The sequence below is a fragment of the Giraffa tippelskirchi genome, chromosome 1, assembly GCF_054371585.1.
Source record: "Giraffa tippelskirchi isolate mGirTip1 chromosome 1, T2T-mGirTip1v1.2.pri, whole genome shotgun sequence".
Classification (NCBI taxonomy): Eukaryota; Metazoa; Chordata; class Mammalia; order Artiodactyla; family Giraffidae; genus Giraffa; species Giraffa tippelskirchi.
The window spans coordinates 73,500,293-73,520,848 of record NC_137275.1 but is presented as its reverse complement, the minus strand read 5'-3'; the positions used below and the strand labels follow the sequence as shown (position 1 = coordinate 73,520,848).

At 39.4% G+C, this 20,556-nt stretch overlaps 1 protein-coding gene across 3 annotated transcripts in view; it reads right to left on the bottom strand.

Annotated features, from left to right (window-relative positions):
* The window catches only part of FAM184B (family with sequence similarity 184 member B), a 161,803-nt gene that overhangs the window by 124,149 nt on the left and 17,098 nt on the right, over nucleotides 1–20,556 (bottom strand). For 2 of the 3 annotated variants that reach the window (XM_081593524.1, XM_081593543.1), the window contains exon 1: nucleotides 4,869–5,416. The exons of the other annotated variant lie outside the window; for it this stretch is intronic. In XM_081593524.1, coding sequence (XP_081449650.1) covers nucleotides 4,869–5,015 — 147 coding nt within the window. In that variant the 5' untranslated portion in view covers nucleotides 5,016–5,416. Of the gene's footprint in view, nucleotides 1–4,868; nucleotides 5,417–20,556 lie in introns of those variants that run through there. 3 annotated transcript variants of the gene reach the window in all.

Here is a 20,556-nt window from a genome sequence, read left to right as displayed (position 1 = left end):
CAACCCTGTGTGAATGGTACAGGTCTTGAGGAGCTTTAGAAAACAGCAATGCCTGTCACCTCTCCTTACTTTCTAAGACAGGGTCTGGGATCCTCTATGCTTTTTGTTTGTTTTAAACTTTTATTTAGAAAGAATTTCAAACTTAGGGGAAAACTGCCAGAAAAAAACAGTACAAAGAACGTCACACCTACCCTTTACTCAGATTCTCTTATTCTTAACCATTTGTCCCATTTGTTTTATTATTTGCTCTCTTGCTATTTTCTCTATCTTATTTATAAAATAAAGTAATGAAGATATGTGTGTAGGAATGTAATGTTTGTAGCAGCATTATTCATAGTAGATCCAGAGTGGAAACAACCCAAATGCCTGTTAATTGATGAATATGATCATTAGTATCCATACAATGGGATACTAGTGCATAATAAAAGGGAATGAATGAATGACATACGCCACACCAATTAATGAACCTTAAAACATGATGCTAAGATTTAGCATCTAAGTGAAAAAACCAGATGGAAATACATGTTGCATTGTTTCACTGACAGGAAAAGTCTGACAAAGACAAATTTATAGAGACAGAAAGAAGATTAATTGTTCCTTGGCATGGGGTTGGGAACAGGGATTGACTACAAATGGGTACAAAGGACAATGATAGAAATGTCCTAAAACTAGATTATGGTTATGGTGCAACAACTCTGTAAGTTTACTAAAATGTGTTGAATTGTATGCTTAGATGAATTTTATGATATGTAAATTATACTTCAATAAAGCTATACAAATTAAGAAGTTACCAAAATCAGACAGAAAGGAAGCAAGAACAGCAATCTTAGAAATGAAAATATAATTATACAACTTAATAGATGGGAAAACTCTGGATTGGACAAACTATTTAGTGGATTGGAAAACAAGAAAACATGATTAAGGAATTCACCAGGATACAGAGACAAAAAAATTTTAATAACATTTCAGAATATGGAGAGGCTTCCTTAATTCACCTAATAGCAGTTCCAGAAAAGTGAAAGGAGATAATGGCAGAAAAACAATATTTGAACAGAAAATCATTGATAATTTTCCAGAATTAAAAGAGCATATGAGTCTTCAATAGAAAGTACACTCAATACCAATTAGAGAGTTATAATGAAACTGCTAAACATCAAAATAAACACATGCAAATGCCATCAAGAGAAAAGGCAGATTATCTACAAATAAATGAAAATTTTATGGGCAGTAGGATTTTTAACAGCAGCAATTAGTACCTATGGTAATAGAACACTACCAACACTGTGCCTTGGAGAAATAAGTGTTCAGAAGGATTTTATGGGCAAATAAACAACAGTGAGGACAAAATAAAGACATTTTCAAATGCACAAAGGATTTTTTCGCCCACCAGGACCCCTAGAGAAAGAACTATTAACAGATGAACTTCAGACGGAAGAAAACTGAACCAAAAAAGAAGGCCATGGATTCAAGAAAAAAAAAAAATCATAGAAGAATCAGCAAAATATCAATACAATTATTTTTTTCGTGGTGTTTAAAATTATTATTAAATACTTTCAAATTTACAGAATGATTTTGAAAACAGCATAAAGAACTCCCACATGTCCTTCACTGTATTTCACAGATTTAACATTTTGCATTAGCTTTCTCATTCTCTCTTCCTATCAGTAAATTTAATTAACTATAAAAATAATTCTAAAATTTAAAAGGTAAAAAAATCTAGACAACAATGACAAGATGGGAAAGGGAAAGGCTATTAAATGGGTGAAGTATGCAAAGCTCTTTTTCAGGAAGAAAGAATTACATGATAACTTTATTCAGTTCAGTTCAGTTCAGTCGCTCAGTTGTGTCTGACTCTTTGCGACCCCATGGACTGCAGCACACCAGGCCTCCCTGTTCATCACCAACTCTCGGAGTTTACCCAAACTCATGTCCATTGAGTCAGTGATGCCATCCAACCATCTCATCCTCTGTCGTCCCCTTCTCCTCCTGCCCTCAATCTTTCCTAGCATCAGGGTCTTTTCCAATGAGCCAGCTCTTTGCATCAGATGGCTAAAGTATTGGAGTTTCAGCTTCAACATCAGTCCTTTATGATGGACTGGTTGGATCTCCTTGCAGCCCAAGGGACTCTCAAGAGTCTTCTCCAACACCACAGTTCAGTTCAAAAGCATCAATTGTTAGGCGCTCAGCTTTCTTTGTAGTCCATCTCTCACATCCATACATGACTACTGGAAAAACCATAGCCTTGACTAGACAGACCTTTGTTGGCAAAGTAATGTCTCTGCTTTTTAATATGCTGTCTAGGTTGGTCATATTAGAAAAACTTAGTGAAATATGTATGTGGAAAACTAAATACAATGTTGATAAGTATAGGAATAATGCCTAAAGCCCTCAAACCAACAGTGGAAAATGAGGGAATATAAATCGTTTAACTAATCCCATAGAGAGCAGAGATGGAGAAAAAGGATGGTAAATGAAAACCACAAAATATGATGGAAGAATAAGCCCCAATATATTAGTAATCCCAGTAAATGCACATGGATTAAATTCACCTATCAGAGATACAACAAAATAAAACTTATAGAAAGATTAAATATAAAGAGATGGAAAATACAACGTACAAACAACCAAAAGGAAGGTAGCATATCAACATCAATATTGAAAGGGTCTAAATTCAAGCAACTAGTATGCAAAATGATAAAGAGAGCACGACATAATAAAAATCAACTGTGATTTCTAATGCAGTATATACTTTGAGAAACACTGCCTACTATACCGTAAGGATTGTGGATGCTTTCTTCACTGCTTTCTTCACAGTGCTTGGCAAATAATAATCATGCCAAAATATTAATGGGTGGAGTGACTACCATTACCATATTAAATTCAGATGATCTGTTTATACATTTGTCACACCACAAGGGCAGGTCCCTATCTTTTTCAGTTGTATGCCACTAATATTGAACACAGTGCCTGTTGCATAGCTGTTGTTGCTCAGTCACTAAGTCACATCCAACTTTTTGGACATGTCAGACTCTACAGCACATCAGACTTCTCTGTCCTCCACTATCTCCTGGACTTTGCTCAAATTCATGTCCACTGAGTCAGCGATGCTATCTATCTCATCCTCTGCTGCTCCCTTCTCCTTTTGCCCTCAATCTTTCCCAGCATCAGGGTCTTTTCCAGTGAGTTGGCCCTTCGCATCAGGTGGCCAAAGTATTTGAGCTTCAGCATCAGTCCTTCCAATGAATATTCAGGGTTGATTTCCTTTAGTATTGACTGGTTTGATCTCCTTGCTGTCCAAGGGACTCTGAAGAATCTTCTCCAGCACCACAATTCGAAAGCATCAGTTTTTCAGCGCTCAGCCTTCTTGATGGTCCAACTCAGTAGGCACTCCATAAATTCAAACTAAGTTCAAGGTTCATCTTTTCCATAAAACCTCTCTTAACTGTTGTTGCCTATAATGACTTAACCTTTGTTTCTACCTCTAGAGCGCTCACAACTTGAAATATCCAATTTAGCAACTGATTACAGAGTAGAGTCTTTGGAAAAGACTCGCTCCAAAACTGTTTCTCCAAAAATATTTTAGTTTCTTTGAAGACAGATAAGATGCTTTATTCTGTGCCTAACACCCCAAATCAATACCTCTTGGGTTGACGTTACTATCTGGATGACCGCAAACTAGATCGGTGGTGCCAAGCAGCATGTGCCAAGGCCTCCAAGGAGTATCTCCATTTCCCCTTTTTCACCCTTGACTCAAGAGATCACTGTTTGGATACAGGCTCATTTGCAAAAAATGTGGAGAAGTTAAGGGAAGGGCCTGAGAAGGCAGCTAGTGCCCAATTTCAGATCTCCGTGTTCTCTTCCTGCTGGTGAGATAGGGAGGAAAATGCCTGTGATCCCACAAAAAAGTGGGTGTTGGAAGCAGGAGGGAGATAGTTGGGGAAGAGAGCATGTCCCATACACAGAACATGGACCCAATGTTCTACTAGCAAGCATGTTATCAGGAATAATTATGAGATCAAAAGGAAATTCCAAGGCAACCAGCTAAATTCAGGCACTGGGGTACCTTGTATAAAAGACAGAGAGGGATGTTTTCCATCTACATGCCAGGCACAGAAGGGGTGCCTGTCACAAGCAACTCGTAATTATGAAGCTGCAGGGGGCTAACAAAGGACAGGGTGACATCTTTTGCTGGTCTTTATAAGGAAGGCAGCATGGTCTCGAGAGGTTCAATCAGGGCCCTGGGATGAGGTAGGAGAATGGGCTGGCTGACCTCCCAAGGTCTTTTGTAATCCCGTAATTAAATGGTGAATCGTTCACTTCCCCATTTACGCTCTGCACACGTCTGCAGCCAGTTTGATAGTAAGTCCCCTGGGCAGCCTTCCAGGTTTAGCACGGTGCCACGCAAGCTGCTGGCACTCAACAAATGACTCGAATATTTGCTGAATGAAGGAATAAATGAATCAAATATTTAAATAGCCTACATGACCTCCTCCCCGCCGGTAAAGTACTGTGATGAATGAAATCACAACATTTCAGGCACGATCATTTGAGCAGAGCCTGCAAAGAAACACACATACACACCCCAGCACTGATTCAACTCGATTCACATTGCCACCCTGGGAGCACTGACCACCTGCTCGGCGTGCAAGCTGTAGTTGTTTTTTGGCAAGGATCCTTTCTCTCAACTGCTCTAGGACGGTGCCTCCAGAAGGTCACCAAGATTTAAGGCCGCTTTCCTTCCGCTTGGCATCAGAGACAAAGTTTCAGCTGGGGTTTTGCCTGGGCCTCCCTTGGGTGCGTCCGCACTCCCTTCTCTGCTCCTGGCGCCCCGGGAGCATATCTCGCCAGCTCGCAGCGCCTCACCTTACCTTGGTGAGCTGGGCGATCTTCTTGCACATTTTCACGTGCATCTCAGGATCACAGTCCATTCTCCAGCCGGCGCCACCGCGGGCATCGGCTTTGGAGCCCGGGCAATTCCCGGGAGCGTGAATTTTGCTGTTCAGGGCAGAAGCCATCGCTGAAACGCGCCCGGCACTCAAAAGGCTCTAGCTGGCTCGGGTTCTCGCAGCCCACGTTGTGCACGTGCTTGCGCGCGCGGGCGTGTGAGCTTGTGGGCTTTCTCCGGAGAGGTGGCACTGCAGTCCCACCGCCTGCACCGCCACCTGGCTCTTGCTCCTCCTGGGTGTCCTCCTCCCGGCTGCCCGCGCGTTCACCCTGTCTGCCCCCGCGCTCTCGCTCGCTCGCTGGCTCTGCGGGCACCCGCACCCTGCGGAGATGCGCCGAGGACCAGAACGTGCGGCTTGTGATTCGCGCGCCGCTCCCGGGCCGGAGCGGGTCTCTTCTGCAATAAGCTTCCGAGATGAGGAGTTGCTGGCCTTGAAGAGGTTTTCGCTGGCTGGGCGCCGCGCTCTGGGACACGTGGGTGCAGCCGGGCTCCGGACTTAGCGGCAACGGCCCCCGCCCATGGTAGGCATCCCAGGCCAAACAAGAAGAGCCGGCTTCAGCCTCGGGCACCTTGGGGGCGTTTGATCTGGGGAGGGGGACCCTGGCGAAGTGCTGTGGGCGAACGGGTGGCGAGGGACAGGGCACCTTGACGGGTGCCCTCAGCCAGCTACTCCGGAGCCTCCGAGCTCGGCGCTGAGGGCGGAGGTTGCGGGTGGGGGTGGGCGGGGGCAGGATGCCGAGAGAGGGGCGGGGTGGGGAAAGCAAATTGCGGGGACGCAAGGAGATGGCGGGGACCGGGGCAAACGATTTGGGCCCCTGTCTAGGCTGAGGGTGGGAGCCTCCCTTCTCTCATTTTAAGGAGGAGCGAGGATGTTGCGGGAGAATTGCCGGAGATTTACCAAAGGGAAGAAGCCAAAGGGGCTGCGGAGAAGCTGGTGACCGAAATCTGGGACGAGAAAGAGCAGGGTATGTAGCGAGGGACTGGGTAGTGTAGGGGCGTAGAGGAAAAGTCAAAGACAGGGGTAGAAAGGATGATAGCAGGTGTGGGAAAGGAAGCAAAGAGGAATGGAGTTGTAATTGGTTAACAGATGGAGCTGAAAGTCTAAATAAACAGTTCCCAGGGAAAGTGAAATGATTCATCCACACACGTGGCCACCCGCCTCCCGGAACCAGAATCCTGTCGTCTTTCGCTTACCCTACAAGTGTGTTGTATCAGCAACCAAATATAACGAGTCACAAAGCCACTGATGATGTAATTTTCCACAGAAGTAAACAACTTTTGATAAAGTTCTGGTCAAAAAGGCTATTTAGACCACCCCCTCCCCAATTCAATTAGAAAACAGAATGCCTGAAAATCAGAATCTCTACCAGGAAGCTGATGTAGACTCTTAGTCCTATCTTAGATTCCAGAGTCAAAATCTCTGGAGATGAGGGTCCAGAGCCCACATTTTAAGTGACCTTCCTACCTAATTCTGTATTTAGAGTATTTTCTGCAGGGTTTTAATACATACTGAAATTTACAGGAATTCAACCACTTTGTTATTTCTAAGACACATCTTAGAAATATTCTAAAGTGTGTCTGTTTCAGACACTTAGAATATTTCTATTCTAACTTCCTTACTCTCACCCCATTATGTTACAGTACATAGGCATGGCCAACCTGGGTTTTGGTTCCTAGTTTATCATCTTAGGTTCCCTCTGCAGGACAACCACCCCTTCCCCAATTCAGTTAGAAAACAGAATGCCTGAATCAGAATCTCTACCAGGAGGCTGATGTAGACTCTTAGATTACAGAGTCAGTATCTCTGAAGATGAGGCTCCAGAATCCACATTTTAAGCGAGCTTCCTACCTAATTCCATATTTAGAGTATTTTCTGCAGGGTTTTAATACATACTAAAATTTACAGGAATTCAACCACTTTGTAAACTAGAGGAAAAATAGCCATTTTGATCAGAACTTTATTAAAAGTTATTTATCTCTTTGGAAAATTACATGATCAATGGCTTTGTGGCTCATGATAGTTGGTTGTTGATACAACACACTTGTAGGGTTTCCCAGGTGGCTCAGTGGTAAAGAATCCACCTGCCAATGCAGGAGATGCAAGAGACACAGGTTCGATCCCTGGGTCGGGAAGATCCCCTGGAATAGGAAATGGCAACCCACTCCAGTATTCTTGCATGGAGAATTCCATAGACAGAGAGGCCTGGTGGGCTATAGTCCATGGCATCACAAAGAGTCAGACACAACTGCACAAATGAGCATGCACACACAACACACTTGTAATGTAACTGCCACATTCATGATGAATTAGCCAATATGTGCAAGCATCTGAGTACTACATTATGTTGTACAGTTCATCAAGCCAGAGCATTTCTATATTGAAATACATATTAACTATATTGTTTTCTTTTTATTAAAATATAATATTTAAAATGTGTTTACTAATTTGAAAAATTGTCCATGAATTTAAGATAATAACATGAATGTTACAGAAAAGATGATACTGGGTGTGAAGAGGATTGAGAAACACTGCTCTTGATGATCTTATACAGACTACAGTTTAGTAATACTCCTTTCTAACTCCTTTCTAATTCTAATAACTAAGTTTTAGTTATTTAATAATGATCTTATTAAGTCTGGGGTATCTTATACTTTCAACTTTATAGTGGAAGATGGTGGGAAAAGCAGATTCCCTTATCAGGCTTTGTTGGATTGCAATTAAGGTACCATGAGCTCGTCTGTCTTGGAAGGAGTCCTTTGCAGTTTGCTGAGGTTTTCTAGCACCGTGACTAGTAGTTCTTTTCACACTATCAAGAATGACATAGAGGGCAGAAGAGGGTTAAGTGCTTTGTCTAATACAAGCCATTTATTAGTCCACTAATGTGATCTTGGCATTGCGTTATGCTCTTTGCACATGTTCTCCCCCCTACGAAGGCACTTATTATCCATATTCTACAGTCTAGAAAATTGAAGCTAAGGGAGGCTAAGTACCCAATTTTATACAGCTAGTAAATGGATCTGGGCTTCCCTGGTGGCTCAGACAGTAAAGACTCTGTCTGCAATACAGGAAACCTGGGTTCGACACCTGGGTTGGGAAGATCCCCTGGAGAAGGAAATGGCAATCCACTCCAGCATTTTTGCCTGGAAAATCTCATGGACGGGGAGCCTGGTGGGCTGCAGTCCGTGGGGTCACAAAGAGTCGGACCCCAGTGAATATTCCACCCTAGAAACACAGATAAAGAACATAGCTCTTAGCAAGCCGTTAACCAGACATACTTGCTTTACACCTTTTTAACAGAGCAAGCACATATTGATTCTAGGAATCCCCCATTCTGCTGAGCCCCTCCTTCAACTTTAACTGTGGTTCTCATAACTGCATGTTCAGAAGTCAAGGCTGCTGCAGCAGACAGGACAACAAGACTGCATAACCCAGGATTCAGGTGGTGTGGTCCTCCTACCTCCCTGGCACTGTATTCTAAATGTCTTAATCTTCACAAATTGACTTCTGTTTAAAAGTGGTTCAATAAATTATGGGATTTGAGCATCTTAATTTGAGTTGTAAGGATTTTCTGTCCATGACATCTAGGATAGAGTGCCTGAATGGTAATTTAGTGTCTGAAGAGAGTGCCAAAATGGTAATTTGGAGGTTACCATTGCATCAGGAAAACTTTCTACACAACAGTGTACACGGATCTTTGCACAGATGTGCAAGTAATTCCATAGGAGTAATTCCTGGAAAAACCTGACTTTAAGTAGTAAGCAAATTTTAAGTCTTGATATATTTTCTTATACTGTTCTTCAGAATAGTTATTCCAAATTACACTCATTAATAGTGCACAAAAATGTGTGTTTCCCATACCCTTACCAACACTGTTACTAGTGATTTTGAAATATCTTCCAATTTAAAAGGTGAAGAGTGTCTCCCCTCACCATTTGTTTGATTACTTGTATTTTACTAGTAAAATCAAATCAAAATTAGGGTTGTTAAAACACATTTCCACAGATTGATCGGTTGTTGGAATTTAACATTGTTATTTTTTGAATTAAACTTTTTGTGTACTTGCTTTTGTCTGGCTTTCTTCCACATATTGAAGTAACTTTCTAGACCAAGATGGAGTTGCTACTGTGCAGGGTACCACATCAGCAAACCAAAACTTAAATAACTTCTGCGTCTCTGTAATGCTCTGCATGATCAGAAACACAGTATATGTAACTCAGGGCACTATACTTAATTCCTCGTTCCTTCTTATGCCAAACAAGTTTGACAGGGTGGCCCCAGCCAACTGGATATTTTCTACTTTTCTCTTCTGTGTTCTTTATTCTTCATCCTTTAAAAGCTCCCTGCCTTTTACATCATTTTATTCCACTTTATAAAGTGCTAAATTGCTTTCTTTAGTCATTTTTAACACTTATTACAACATCTTTCTTTGTAGGGGCTTCTACCACTTCGCTTACCATACATAAGGCAAACATTTTCCCCAGTTAGTAGTTTATTTTAGCTTTCTTATGCTTCTCAAATATTTTGAATTTTTATGTAGTAAATCTGCTGATCTTTTCTCTTACATTTTCTGGCTTTTGCATCATGCTTAGAAAGGCCTTCCTCATCCAAGAGTAGGTTTTCCTAGCACTTTTATGGTTTCACTTTTTTTTTTAATGTTTACATTTTTAAATCTAGCTGGGATTATGTTGATACATGTAGTGAGGTTGGAATCCAAGCTTATGTTTTTCCAGGTGGCTAAGCAGTTGTCTCAATAGGTATTGAATAATTCATCTTTACCACATTGATCATCTAAGTGCCACCTTAGGTGATTTCTTCAGTAGAAATTTACTAAGGTAATGTTTTATCCTTTGCTTTGGAATTTTCTTCCTAATCAGTTAAGCAACATGGGTAACTCTATTGTCACTATTATTACTACTCATCTAAAAATAAAATCAGGCTTCCCTGGTGCCTCAGTGGTAAAGAATCTGCCTGCCAATGAAGGATACTCAGGTTCAATCCCTGGGTCGGGAAGATCCCCTGGAGAAGGAAATGGAAACCCACTTCAGTATTCTTGCCTGGGAAATCCCATGGACAGAGAAGCCTAGCAGGCTATGGTCCATGGAGTCCTAAAAGAGTCAGACATGACTGACCTACTAAACAACAAAAACAAAAAAAAAATAAGATCACATTCTTGAATATTTCACTTAACTTCTTTACCTACAAGGCTACTTTACTTACCCTGTCTTATTCCTACTGATCTTTCAGACTAGTTTCCATGTCCCTAAAATATGCTCTCAGGGCTTCACATTTCTGTTGTAGCCCTTATGCCATATTTTATTTTTAAAAGCTAAAGTTTGTTTTTCTTTAAAATATTCCCTCCGCCTTTTGAGGGGGGAATGCAAGAAACGAACATAGCTTAAATTGGCACTATGCTTGTATCCTGACACATATTAACTAGTAGTAGGGTTTCATTAAAATTAACTTCATAATATGTTTTCCATCTAATCTCCACAGGAGAGGAAAATAAAAACAACCCCCCCTTATCACAAAATGGCAACATTTGCACTGAGATTACAGTATCAAACAATACTATGGAATACATTTGGAATAAAATGTTTTGTGGCAGAATTTTAGCCAGATTATGTTGGTGGCTCAGATGGTAAAGAATTTGCCTGCAGTGCAGGAGACACAGGTTTGATCCTGGGTTGGAAAAATCCCCTGGATAAGGGAATGGCTTACCAACCAGTATTCTTGCCTGGAGAATTCCATGGACAAAGGAGCCTGGCAGGCTGTAGTCCATGGGGTTGCAAAGAGTTGGACACGACAGTGTGACTAATACACAGACGTTAAATATTAATATGATCACTCTGAGTGCCACAAATTGTTTTGGAAACAGCTTATAGGCAATATAAGTCTAGGAATTCTAGCACTGGTAGTTATTTTTTCCATCTTCATACCTTAGTGTTAACAGAGGTGTGAAAGACAGGGATAGAAGAGCTGAGTACATGGGCTAAGAGTAGTTAATCACACAAGTAGTCTTTCCAGTACCTGAAAAATTTAACAGCCAATTTACAAAGTACATTTGACTTCACCTTAAACAGGCAGAAGGTGAATCTGACAGCTCAGTACTCTTGCCTTTCTCATCTTTTTCTGGAGTTCAAAGGTAACTGAACAACAGAATTCTCCAACACTTGAAAAACAAATGGAACTGATGCTTTTAAACTCTATTACATAGCAGCAGAGTGCTCTCTACTTGTGTGTGTTAGTCACTCAGTCATGTCTGATGCTTTGCGACCCTATGGACTGTAGCCTGCCAGGCTTCTCTGTCCATGGAGTTCTCCAGGCAAGAATAGTGGAGTGGGTAGCCATTCTCTTCTCCAGGGGATTTTCCCGACCCAGGGTCTCCTGCATTGCAGGCAGATTCTTTACCATCTGAGCCACCAAGGAAGCCTGCTCTCCACTTACTGGAAACAAAAAAAAATTTTTTTTTAATGAATTAATTGTTGGTAATAGGGATAACCTATGGTTGAATTTTTCAACCTAACCAAGTCATTTTTCAATTTCCCTTTCTGGAATTGACCACTGTTTTTGTTTGTTTTGTTTTTTGTTTATTCTTTAAGGTCATCTTTGGTGTCTCTGCAATACAAATCCAAGTATCACTAGAATATGCACATGGGATTTAGAACTTTTCCAATTTTGGTAAACATAAAAATCATCTTGATTTTGATAAAAATGAGTAATTCTGACTCCCTACATTAGACATTTTCATTCAGGTTTGAGTAAGGCATCTTAAACAATCATTTCAGTGATGCTGGCATGGATGGTACCTGACCCCACTTTGAGAATTGCTTTAATGTCCTAAACAAGCCTTAACAGTTCCATCTACATCATCTTGCTTTACTATGTCCTCCACATCCTTTTTCCTATTCACATCCTATCAGCCTTCAAGTCTCAGCTCAGGCAGTACTCTGAGGGAGCCCTGACCAGGTGACTCCAGTCAGAGATGCTCTTTCAGAGCTCCCATGGCAGTTAGTACACAGCAAATGTCTCTAAAGTTTGATTCAGCAGCCTATCAGCAGAAATTTTTTGAGCATGCATTCCTATTAATGTATTTCTTAACCTATGATTCAGTATTGTATTGTACTAATATTTTATATATGCTATTAAAATACACACAAAAGAAACTAATGGATGAATTAAATAAAATATGACAAATTATTATTAGACAAAAATTTTGGTATATTTTATTAATATATTGTGATATAATATTACAGTATTTTAGATGAAGCAGTTGAATTGAATATGCTTCAACATTTTACAAAATTTTGATTTTACCATTTTGTTTAGTTGCTAAATTGTGTTCGACTCTTTTTTGACCCCAGGGACTGTAGCCTACTAGGATCCTCTGTCCATGGGATTTCCCAGGCAAGAATACTGGAGTGGGTTGCCATTTCCTTCTCCATTATCATTTTGAAGTGAAAGTGAAGTCGTTCAGTCATGTCCGACTCTTTGCGACTCCATGGACTGTCACCTACCAGGCTCCTCAGGTGAGAATCCATGGAGTTTTTCAGGCAAGAGTACTTGAGTGGGTTGCCATTTCCTTCTCCAAGGGATCTTCCCGACCCAGGGATCTGGGTCTGCTGCACTGTTGGCAGACACTTTACCATCTGAACCACAGGGAAGGCTATTGTAATTCTGATGTAATTCTAAGTTCAGTTTCAACATTGATTTTAATAGTTGCTATAACTGAAAACATATGAAACTTCACAGGTTCAGTGGAAGGATATCATTAAAGGTATTTACTAAATTATGGTTATCAATTTTTCAATCCCACATACCACTATTCATAAAGGATTTTGCTGAAATTTTGTTAAAATTTAGTAAAGTTATATATTCTCTGATCAATTATCACAAGCTAATCATAAAATTTTGCATTTATTAAAAATGTATTTTTAAATAGGTAATGTATCCATATGGTATGATATTCAAGAGTGAAAGATGAAAAGCCTTCCTTCCACCTCTGTTTCTAGTGACTGGTTCCAATCCTGGAGAAGCAACAAATTCAATTCCTATATGAGCATAAAAAGCATGTATGTATTTGATTTCCTGACACCTTTTACACTTACTATCATATTGAATGAGGAATTCCTACATCATATCCCTTCCACATTCCTTAGTCTTATTTTATCAGAATTTGAATAGTATTCGCTTAATATAATTACATAAATATGATTCATGGACTAAAGTGTACTCAAACTTATTCCTACTTTTCTTATACAGTCATTCTTTTTTGTCTTCTTATCTTCCTTTTTTATTCACCAACTGTTAGGGATAGATTTAAGTTTGTGTTGGTCTCAATATTCAGCCAAATTTGCTCTTGGGCATTCGCCTTGCCCTTTGGGAGACTGAAAAGCTCACAACTTCTTTCAATATGATTTTTGGCAACTCTGAAATTGTACCAGGTCAATGATAAGGGTTCTTTTTCCAGATGAACATCAACCTATTGAGATTAACAACATCTGCATTATTAACAAGGCAAGTATATTAGTTATGGTAATATTAATTGCTAAAATAAACAAACCCCACATTTCAGTAGCTTAACCCAGCAAAGTTTGTTTTTGGCTCACATGAAAGTCTGAGTTACTTGTCTTTGGACCCTCTTCCTATCTAAAGTGAATCAGAGGTTGGCTCTGTTTGTGTTCCAAGATCCTCCAGAACCCAGGACCACATAGTCATCTGCATCTAGCCAGTAAAACGCAAAAAGAACAGAGAAGGTATATCAACTACTAAAATACCTTTGGATCCTAGAATTGACACGCCAACTCTGCTGTCATTCTATTGGCAAAAACTAATTATAGGCAAGAACTGAATAAGATATAAAGGGGGCTGGAAATACAACTTCTGCCTGGGTAGCAATTTTTCATGAGAACTCTACACTATGAAAAGTGGAACATACAACATGATGGACATAGAATCATCTATTACAAATAATTCAGATTTACTGTTAATATCTGAATATTCACTTTCTAGTACAGGTAAACATCTGGGATATAAATTGAAGTGAAAAATCACACTTAAATATAAACTGCATGAAGGCAGAAATTCTTGACTGCTAAAGAGAAGAGAAGCGAAAAGCAAAGGAGAAAAGGAAAGATATTCCCATCTGAATGCAGAGTTCCAAAGAATAGCAAGGGGAGATAAGAAAGCCTTCCTCAGCGATCAGTGCAAAGAAATAGAGGAAAACAACAAATTGGGAAAGACTAGAGATCTCTTCAAGAAAATTAGAGATACCAAAGGAACATTTCATGCAAGGATGGGCTCGATAAAGGACAGAAATGGTATGGACCTAACAGAAGCAGAAGATATTAAGAAGAGGTGGCAAGAATACACAGAAGAGCTGTACAAAAAAGATCTTCATGACCCAGATAATCACGATGGTGTGATCACTCACCTAGAGCCAGACATCCTGGAATGTCAAGTCAAGTGGGCCTTAGAAAGCATCACTACGAACAAAGCCAGTGGAGGTGATGGAATTCCAGTTGAGCTATTTCAAATCCTCAAAGGTGATGCTGTGAAAGTGCTGCACTCGATATGCCAGCAAATTTGTAGAACTCAGCAGTGGCCACAGGACTGGAAAAGGTCAGTTTTCATTCCAATCCCAAAGAAAGGCAATGCCAAAGAATGCTCAAACTACCGCACAATTGCACTCATCTCACATGCTAGTAAAGTAATGCTCAAAATTCTCCAAGCCAGGCTTCAGCAATACATGAACTGTGAACTTCCAGATGTTCAAGCTGGTTTTAGAAAAGGCAGAGGAACCAGAGATCAAATTGCCAATATCCGCTGGATCATCGAAAAAGCAAGAGAATTCCAGAAAAACATCTATTTCTGCTTTCTTGACTATGCCAAAGCCTTTGCCAATAATCTGTGGAACATTCTGAAAGAGATGGGAATACCAGACCATCTGACCTGTCTCTTGAGAAACCTGTATGCAGGTCAGGAAGCAACAGTTAGAACTGGACATGGAACAACAGACTGGTTCCAAATAGGAAAAGGAGTACGTCAAGGCTGTATATTGTCACCCTGCTTATTTAACTTATATGCAGAGTACATCATGAGAAACGCTGGGCTGGAAGAAACACAAGCTGGAATCAAGATTGCTGGGAGAAATATCAATAACCTCAGATATGCGGATGACACCACCCTTATGGCAGAAAGTGAAGAAGAACTAAAGAGCCTCTTGATGAAGGTGAAAGAGGAGAGTGAAAAAGTTGGCTTAAAGCTCAACGTTCAGAAAACTAAGATCATGGCATCTGGTCCCATCACTTCATGGCAAATAGATGGGGAAACAGTGGAAACAGTGTCAGACTTTATTTTTTTGGGCTCCAGAATCACTGCTGATGGTGACTGCAGCCATGAAATTAAAGGATGCTTACTCCTTGGAAGGAAGGTTATGGCCAACCTAGATAGCATATTTAAAAGCAGAGACATTACTTTGTCAACAAAAGTCCATCTAGTCAAGGCTATGGTTTTTCCAGTGGTCATGTATGGATGTGAGAGTTGGACGGTGAAGAAAGCTGAGCGCCGCAGAATTGATGCTTTTGAACTGCGGTGTTGGAGAAGACTCTTGAGAGTCCCTTGGACTGCAAGGAGATCCAATCAATCCATCCTAAAGGAGATCAATCCTGGGTGTTCATTGGAAGGTCTGATGTTGAAGCTGAAACTCCAATACTTTGGCCACCTCATGTGAAGGGTTGACTCATTGGAAAAGACCCTAATGCTGGGTAGGATTGGGGACGGGAGGAGAAGGGGACGACAGAGGATGAGATGGTTGGATGGCATCACCAACTCGATGGACATGGGTTTGGGTGGACTCCGGGAGTTGGTGATGGACAGAGAGGCCTGGCGTGCTGCAATTCATGGGGTCGCAAAGAGTCGGACACGACTGAGCGACTGAACTGAACTGAACTGAAAACCCTAGTGATTAGAATAATACTTGGCACTTCATAGGTGCTCAAAAAATATTTGAATGACCAACTGAATGAATGTGTTTTATGGACTGAAATTCTGTTAATCTGCTAAGATATTAATGTGTATATATTGCAAAAGTAAAGTTATGAAAGTAATTGATTTGAAAACTATTAATTTTATTTACAGAAACAGATATTGAGAACTTTCTGGTAGTTGAATAATAGGGAAACATGTGAACATGAATATTAGACTAGATAATGTCTGGAAGATTACCTTAAATGTATAAAATGCATGTGTCCTGTGCTGTGCTTAGTTGCTCAGTCATGTTAGACTCTTTGTGACCCCATGGACTGTAGCCTGCTGGACTCTCTGTCCATGGGGGATTCTCCAGGCAAGAATACTGAAGTGGGTTGCCATATCCTCTTCCAGGGGGTCTTCCCAACTCAAGATGAACCCAGGTCTCCCACATAAGACATTTGAAAACATTTAAATAACAGTACATGGCAGAATGGGCTTCCTAGGTGGCACGAGTGGTAAAGAACCTGTCTGCTGACATAAGAGACAAGGTTTCAATCCCTGGGTGGGGAAGGTCCCCGGAGGAGGGCATGCGGTCCATTCCAGTACTCTTGCCTGGAAAATCCCATGGACAGAAGAGCCTGGCGGGCTACAGTCCATAGGGTTGCAAAGAGTTAGACACGGATGAAGCAACTTGGCAAACATGCACACACAGGGCAGAATAATAGACTCAGCTGTTAATAATTCCAATAACTGTAGAATTGGTGTACTAAAATTCACAATTTTAAACAAAGAAGTGTTACTAGATTTTAGTGATTTATACCATTTTAGATAATTAATTTTCAAGAAAAAGTCCAATTTCGGAATTCTTCAGTCTTTTGAGGATAACTGAAAAACAGAATGTCAACTCTCCTACCTCAAATTTCATGAAAAGGACAAATTCCAAAGATATATAAACTACATCTGTGATAAATGACCATAATCTGGATTTCTGCTTGCTAAGTCACTTCAGTCATGTCTGAGTCTTTGCGACCCTATGGACTGTAGCCTGCCAGGCTCCTCTGTCCATGGGATTCTCCGGGCAAGAATAGTACTGCAGTGGGTTGCCACGCCCTCCTCCAGGAGATCTTCTCAACTCAGGGATGGAACCCACTTCTCTTATGTCTCCTGCATTGCACATTGGTGAGCAGGTTCCTTACCAGTAGCGCCACCTGGGAGGTAATCTGGATTAAAAAAATATAAAGAATATGAAAAAAGGAAGAAAGTGATAGAAAAAAATAAGATACTTAAAATATTATTCCAAGTAATTAAATTTCAAAATAGTTGTAATAGGAATATTTTAATAAAGACAATTCCTTTTCTACCTCAGATCATACGAAAAACTAACTTGAGATGGATCACAGACTTAGTGAAAGCTAAAACTGTAAGTCTTCAAAAAAACCACAGAATATCTTCAGAACATTCAGGTTAGCAAAGGTTTGTTAAAAGCACTCACAATAATAGAAAAACAACCTGATAAACTGGATTTTATAAAAGTTAAAAATTTCCATTCTTAATATACCACAAGAAATTAAAAAGAAAAGGCATAGACTGGCAAAAGCTATCTGTAACACACACACACATATACAGCTGACAGACAAACTTGTGTACAAAATATATAAAGAACATATCCCTAAGAAAAAGATAACTGTAGTATAATTTAGAAATGGGCAAAGACTTGAATAAGTATTTTCAAAAGTGGTATCTGAATGGCTGATAAGCATATGAAAAGGTACTCAATACTGCAAATCATGGAAATGTAAATTAAAGTCACAGTGAGATACTACTATACAATACCAGAATCGGTAAAATTAAGGATAGACAATAACAAATGTTTGTAAGGATGTGAAGTAATTGGAACTTTCATATATTGCTAATGACAGCATGAAATGATACAATCACTTTGGAAAGTATTTGACAGTTTTATTCTATGACACAGCAGTTTGGCTCCTAGGACCCAAGAGGAATGAGTGCATATACTCACAAAAAACACAGAAATATATTTATTTCAGCTTTATCTGTAATAGCCACAAATTGGAAAGTACTCAAATCTCACCTAACAGATAATTGCATATGAATACAATGGGACAGTCTACAACAATTAAAAAAAAATGAACAGTGGATACATGCAAACACCTGGATGAATCGCTGATATTACATTGATGAAAGCATCCAAGTGTAAAACAGCACATACTGGTTGAGTCCACTCACATAAAGTTGAGAAAAAGCAAAACAAATTGATCTTTAGAAGACTTTCTGGGGCAGGTATAAATAGGGAAAAGGACACTAGGTAATCAGAAACTTTTTGGACTTTAATCTGAGTGTACACATCTTAATATGAGAGTATACACTATGTGAAAAATCAAGTACACTTGTGATTATTGCACTTCATGTCCTTTACTGTAGTTATGATTATCCCTTACTTAAAAAATAGAAAAGGCACATGAACAAATTGTCCTGGCATGGTTTACTCAATAGATTTGATGACAGAGAAAAAACACATCACCACAGATAATCATTTGCAATTAGATCAAAATTTATTCTTAGGCTATATAATACTAATATAAACAAAGTACAGGAAAAAACCTTAATCATAAACATAGGAAAAAAATCTAAAGCATTATATGGGAATAACTATATCTTGACAGCAAAAATAGTACAGAAGATCAAAAATAGTATGTAATTTCAAAATATTTTTAAAGAAGTAAATCATTCCTTATGCTTTTGAGTCTACAGAGGCTAAAATTTAAACAAAAAGCTTGTTGAAATTATTGCTATGTATTATGCATTATTTCTTTAAATAAAAAATTTGAGATTTGTCTAAGCAAGGGGCATAGTTCCTTTTACAAGACAAGTTATTGAAAACAATTTTTTCTTTCTGAAAAAATCTTCTGCAGGGCACATCTTTTTGAAGGTGAACACCTATTGCAATTGTGGAGTATGATGCCTGAAGGAGCAATCTAATCACTGACAATGCTACAATTCTCCTTTATCTTTAATGTCAAACTTCTAAAATCTGACTATCAAAATTGTAATGATTACATTTTGAGAAATAAAATTTCAATTTATTTTTGTGATACAGAAACATTTATTCAAAAATGTGTATTTGGTGTACTTCTAATTGCCTCATTTTATCATTATTCTCAGTACCCTTGTGCTTATCTTTTTATATTTTCTCTTAACATCTTTTTATACTTTCCATGTACTCAAACACTTTGTTCCAAGTTTCCTAGGGACCTACTTCCTGAAACCCTCATCCTACTTACTTGACACAGTAGTCATCATGGGAGTTTCATTGTATTCCTTTGTCAGATCTTATATTTTCAGGATCCCATGCTTTTTTACCTAGATTACTCCTTTGTTCTGATGAAGCACATCCTCCAGTAGCCTCCTAAGAAAGGGTACATGGTAAGATACAATTTTGAGACCATGCCAGTCTAACCTTTATTTTAGCCCCATACTTGATTGGACTGTCTATAATTTTAGACAGAATATTAGACTGGAAATAATTTTTTCTCTTAGATTTGAAGACCTTGCATTTATAGTCTTCTAGCATCTTCTAGTGTTGCTACCAAAAAGTCAAAATGCCATTCTGAAAACATCCTTTTATGTAACTCTTATTATCCCCCTGTGGAAACTTTAAGGATCTTCTTTAATAACTGGCATCCTGAAATATCATCATATGCCTTTGCATGTATGTGTGGGTGATTCATTGTACCATGCACTCAGTGGATCGTCTTATTAATAAGAGCCACATGTCCTACATGTTGGGGAGATGTCTTTTTTTATTATCACCTCCTTTCTCTGTTCTCTCCTTTCAGAGATCTTATTAATCAGATGTTGTGTCCCATTCTGATCTAATTTTTTGGTTCTTTGCTATTTTCACCTCTGCTTTTTTGTTCTATTTTCTGAAATTTCTTCAATTTATCCCCCAACACAACTATTTCACATTTAATTTTGGCTCTCCTATTTTTCTAATACTTTTTTCTGATTGTTCATCTTTTATAGCACTGTGTTCTTAATTTTCATGGATGCAATGTATGCTATATTTCTGATAATATTATAGCATCTTTGGGAACTTTATGTTTTCTGCTTTCGTTTTTTTTTTCCAGGCACTTTTGTTTTGGTCTTCATCTTTCATTGTTGAAGTTATTTCCATATGTACAGTGATTTTTGGCAATCAGCTTAGCATTATTTCAAGGGGCTGAAAGTCATGTATGTATGAGCAGGGTTGTGAACTCTGAGTTTCACTGTAACAAATAATCAAGTGGCAAGCTGTTTTCTAAAATTGTTCATCTTTCCAGAAGGGCTGGGATGGGCTGGGTGTAAGCCCAGCTGCCACATCTTGTAGCAAGGTGGTGAAAGGCCACTGAAGGCTTATAATGTTCAGAACACTGATCTTCTCTCAGTCATCCTGTTTTCACTGTAGTACCTCACTACCACCACCATTCTCCCCCCAGGTCCCAGCTCTAATCTGTTTGGTTTAATTTCTCCAGAGAATAAGTCTCCAGCCTTCTGCTAGAAAAAGGGAAAGCTGCTTGGCTACAAAGGGAGAACAAAAATAGACTTTCAAATAATCCCCTTGTTTTCAACTTTGCTCCTCAAC